The 5,191-nt window shown below is 35.3% G+C and overlaps 1 protein-coding gene across 1 annotated transcript; it reads left to right on the forward strand.

Moving 5' to 3' along the window:
• The first annotated feature begins 2,105 nt into the window (after positions 1-2,105).
• LOC130623706 (uncharacterized) lies at positions 2,106-4,307 on the forward strand. Its single transcript, XM_057439218.1, has 5 exons — positions 2,106-2,590; positions 2,732-2,864; positions 3,017-3,150; positions 3,405-3,582; positions 3,766-4,307. Exons 1-5 carry the CDS (start codon positions 2,147-2,149, stop codon positions 3,882-3,884), a joined length of 1,008 nt encoding a protein of 335 aa, XP_057295201.1. The 5' UTR covers positions 2,106-2,146; the 3' UTR covers positions 3,885-4,307.
• Positions 4,308-5,191: the final 884 nt, after the last annotated feature.

Below are 5,191 nucleotides of genomic sequence, written 5' to 3' on the forward strand. Positions count from 1 at the left end.
CACGCGGATGTATCATAAACGATCTTTCATGCGCCATAATCTATGGAACGCCAAGGCTGCCTTATTCGATGATTTCATTCGGTCATAAAACACTATTTGTCGCTAATTGTATTCGATTTTGTTAAAATTCATTCGATTTTGTAAAAATTCATTCGATTATGCGCTAAATTCATTCGATTATGCGCTAAGTTCATTCGATTATGCGCTGAATTCATTCGATTATGCGATGAATTCATTCGATTATGCGATGAATTCATTCGATTATGCGATGAATTCATTTGATTATGCGCTGTTTGCATGTGATAAATTATTCGATGCGCTGAATTCATGCGCTAAATTATTCGATGCGCTGTTTGCATGCGCTAAATTATTCGATGCGCTGTTTGCATGCGCTAAATTATTCGATGCGCTGTTTGCATGCGCTAAATTATTCGATGCGCTGAATTCATGCGCTAAATTATTCGATGCGCTGTTTGCATGCGATAAATTATTCGATGCGCTGAATTCATGCGCTAAATTATTCGATGCGCTGTTTGCATGCGATAAATTATTCGATAGTTTTGGCGCCTCAATCAAAACTCAAGGATTACAAAATTAATATGGCTGACGAAAGAACACGAGCTATATTAAAGAAACTTGGATTGAAACACCTTATTTTGAAGTTTAGTGAAGAAAATATAACCGCTGATTTGATACCAAAGCTTTCTCTAAAGCATTTCGAAAGCTTAGGTGTAACAGATAATGGAGTTATAATGAACTTGAGGGTAAAATTTTGCAGCTTTGGTGGAATTAAACCACAAAAGTTAAAGTGGGAAAATGGAGGAGCTCCAAAATTCCTAATACCTGAAGAAGTCCTACAAAACCTACTCAATGACGGCTGTCTTATTTCGGAGATCAGCAATATCTTATGCGTTTCAGAAAGAACAATTTATAGAAGAATGGAAGAGTATGGGCTTAAAAAGCATAACTTTACAGAAATGTCTAATGAAGAGTGTGATTCAATTCTGAGCACTGTGACTCAAGAGTTTCCTAATTGTGGCGAAGTTATGTTACGAGAACTGTTAAGGGAACGTGGGATACGAATTCAAAGGCAAGTGCTAAGAGAAAGTTTGCAGAGAATTGATAAAGATGGTATTCAGTTTAGAAGCAAAAGGAGGCTGCACCGTCGAATCTATAACGTGCAAGGGCCAAACCACTTGTGGCATATAGACACAAACCACAAATTGGTGCGCTGGTATTTTATAACTACTGGGATCGTTGATGGGTTTAGCCGGTTACCTGTCGGTTTATTTTGCACCGATAACAATAAATCGGACACTATTCTTCAATGTTTTCAATTCGCAGTCGGCGAATATGGTCTTCCAAGCAGATTGAGGTGTGACAAAGGGAAGGAAAATGTTCTCGTAGCAGATTACATGCTAGAAAAGCGTGGAACTGACAGGCGAAGTGTGATAGCAGGTAAAAGTACACACAACCAAAGAGTGGAAAGACTTTGGAGAGACATTTTTAGTGGAGTGTTGTCTTATTTCTATAACCTGTTTTACTTTATGGAAGACAAAGGTATTTTAGATGCGACAAATGGATTGCATTTGTCTGCATTGCATTATATATATATGCCCCTAATTGTTGCTAAGCTTGAATGGTGGAGACAAGCATGGTCTACTCACCGATTGAGAACAGTCAACTCTTCTCCCATCAGATTGTGGGTTTCTGGACAGATGACCAATCCTGTGGGTATTGCCCCTCATGAGGTTGATCAACTTTATGGAGTAGAAGGCTATTTATCCACTGAAGAGGAAGAACCTGAGGAGAATGAGAGACCAATCTTTGTTTTTCATCAGCAGATAAGTCAAAATTGTTTTCAAGAGCTTTCAGAAACTATAACGGATGATTCTAAACATGAGAACAGTGGAATTAACAGCTATTTACGGGCTCTGGATATAATAGAAAAATATATCCAAGAATAATAATCTGACATTGAAAGTTGTGAATTTTGGTGTATTTTGATTGATTTATTTTTTATGAGTAATTTTTTGGATACATTCTCACTTCGCTTAATGTGAACTGGAAAATTAACTCATCTCAATGTTTAAATTGTTTTGAGGAGTTTTGTCTCGAAGAACTGAGACAACATACTGAGTTATGCATGCCATACTATGAATCTAGTGATGATTCAGAAGTTGCATTACCCCCTGTGTTATCAAATGAGGTGACCCATGAAGAGGAAAACAATGAAATAACTGAAACTGAATCTGCTTTTCGAATAAGCTATGAGTACATTCCAGAAACAAGAGATCAAAAGCAGGATAATGCTAATAACAACGAAGAATTTGATCTCAATGCAAACATTAACAACATCATCAGTTATTGCATTGATAATCAAGTGAATTCACCAGTCGAGATATTACGGTATATGCAGCAGAAGTTAGTTCAAGGTCGAAGTTTAGAAATAACTGATATTGCGGTTCATGATGACAGACCAACAAATTTTATCATGGTTGATCGGGCCAATCTTATTGAAACTGGTTTAGAAGAGATACGGGAACTGCAAAATAAGTTGATTTGTTTATCTGTGCAGTTTTATGGTGAGGTAGGAAAGAGTATTATTTTTATCTTCATGTTTAATATTAAGATTGTTTTTTTGTTCATCAGTTAATTTGTTTATTTTACCAGACATGTTTGTGTAATCATTATATTATATTATTTATCATTTATATTATTATATTTTTAGTTGGCAGAAGATTATGGAGGGCCAAGAAAAGAGTTTTTTCAACAGATAATAAGAGAAATCAAAGAAAAATACTTTGATTGTGAAATAAACTTGTTTCCTTTAAGTGATTATTATGATATTGGAATAGTTTTTGGTACGTAATTACACTCAGCGTTATACCACTGTGAGAAATTGAAAAAAGGAACACAAAAACATTTCTTGTTGTTGTGAGCTTCTTAAAAACTAAAAAAAAATCTAAAAAGATAAATATTCTATGAAAATGAGTGTTTATTCTTATTTTTTTAGGCTTGAGTTTGCTTCAGAATGGCCCATTTCCACAGTTTTTGGAAGAAGATGACCTGCAAAAAATATTTTTTAACGAAGAACCTGGCAAATTCAATGAACTCCGAAGAGCTTTCAAGGATCTTGGAATTTTCCAAGTTTGTATTATATATTTTTGGATGTTTCTCTAAAAGAAGCTTTTTCTCATAAAGCTTTCTCTTAACATACCGTATTTCCTCTTATCCGTCTGTTTTCTAATACCTAAATTCAGCATTTTAAGGTTTATTAGAGGGGGCGTTAATAGAGGAAATACGGTAAGTAAATACATAAGGAAAAGATCTGTTGAGCATTGTATTTACATCTACACTCAATGAGTTTATTTATCATTATAATTAGTTATCATTGCTTTCAGATTGTGGAAGCCTTTCCTATCATGCTACACCTTTTCCGACCCAATCCTAATGCTACTTTCACTTTTAAAAAACTGGTCAACTTGCTTCAGCCAAAATGGGCAGCTGAAGGGTCAAACGAACATTACAGGCAGAAAAAGCTTTATCCGTTATTAATGAAATATTTGAGGCAAGCACATGGTAAGTGTCAAATTTAAATTTCCACGCGCTCGCTCCGCTTTTCTATAAACTAAATAGCCAAACATTTTTTATTTTGTATGAGCAGAGTTTCACAAAGGAAGCTGGCTTCTGCTACCTTAAGGGAAGAAATTATGTGCGGAAGAAATATCTATATATAAACTTTCTATTTTTGTTACTGTTTAGGTGGAAAACGTTCGGGTGTTTCGCTTCCCGATGTACTAAGGTTTGTCACTGGAAGTGAAGAAGAGCCTTTGTTAGGATTTGCACTGGCCCCTTCGATAAAATTTGTTCCGGTGATGTAAGAAGGTCGATTTCTTCCGACAAGTAACACTTGCATTAATCAATTGCAATTACCAATGGAAAGTAATGCTATTTCCCTTCCAGACGAAAACGCTCTGTTCGGTTTATATGACTTAGCCTTTTCTAGTCGATTTTTTGGACAAATTTAAAAGTCGTCGACAGTTTTATTATTTATGCCTATTAGGAACTTAACTCTTGTGATTAAATGCAAACATTTATGCTTTCTTTCGTTACCTTTTCACTGATTCAAAACTTATTTTATAATTGGTAGTTGTTTACTTGTAAACTTCGTTTTGTTTACGGTGTCCCTTTCCAAAGGGACACTTAATTTTTGTTTTATTCAGAGAGAATATTTTTTATATTTTAGCTCTTATCGTTTGTATTCATTTTCTTATATTATAGGAGAATAAATGTTCCGTAGTTTCTTCAGAAATTTTCGATGTACTTTGCAAGATTAGACTGACGCTTAATCGTAACACTATGGTAAAGTGTTCCCGCGAAATTGTTAATTTTCTAAGAAATTCAGAGGTTACCATTTTTTAATTTTAATTTTGATTGAGGCGCCAAAACTATCGAATAATTTATCGCATGCAAACAGCGCATCGAATAATTTAGCGCATGAATTCAGCGCATCGAATAATTTATCGCATGCAAACAGCGCATCGAATAATTTAGCGCATGAATTCAGCGCATCGAATAATTTATCGCATGCAAACAGCGCATCGAATAATTTAGCGCATGAATTCAGCGCATCGAATAATTTAGCGCATGCGAACAGCGCATCGAATAATTTAGCGCATGCAAACAGCGCATCGAATAATTTAGCGCATGCAAACAGCGCATCGAATAATTTAGCGCATGAATTCAGCGCATCGAATAATTTATCACATGCAAACAGCGCATAATCGAATGAATTCATCGCATAATCGAATGAATTCATCGCATAATCGAATGAATTCATCGCATAATCGAATGAATTCAGCGCATAATCGAATGAACTTAGCGCATAATCGAATGAATTTAGCGCATAATCGAATGAATTTTTACAAAATCGAATGAATTTTAACAAAATCGAATACAATTAGCGACAAATAGTGTTTTATGACCGAATGAAATCATCGAATAAGGCAGCCTTGGCGTTCCATAATAATCGGTAAAAAATATTTTTTGTAAGGGCTGAAAATCTAGGAACCTCGTTCCCAGAGCAATTTTTCGCTTTTGATATCCGACACGGCGCCTCGCCGTCCGAGATTGTCAGAAAAAGTAAAATAGGCCTGGGAACGAGGTTTAAAATCTAGTGTATTTTTTT

The sequence above is a fragment of the Hydractinia symbiolongicarpus genome, chromosome 13 (genome assembly GCF_029227915.1).
Source record: "Hydractinia symbiolongicarpus strain clone_291-10 chromosome 13, HSymV2.1, whole genome shotgun sequence".
In the NCBI taxonomy this organism is placed as follows: domain Eukaryota; kingdom Metazoa; phylum Cnidaria; class Hydrozoa; order Anthoathecata; family Hydractiniidae; genus Hydractinia; species Hydractinia symbiolongicarpus.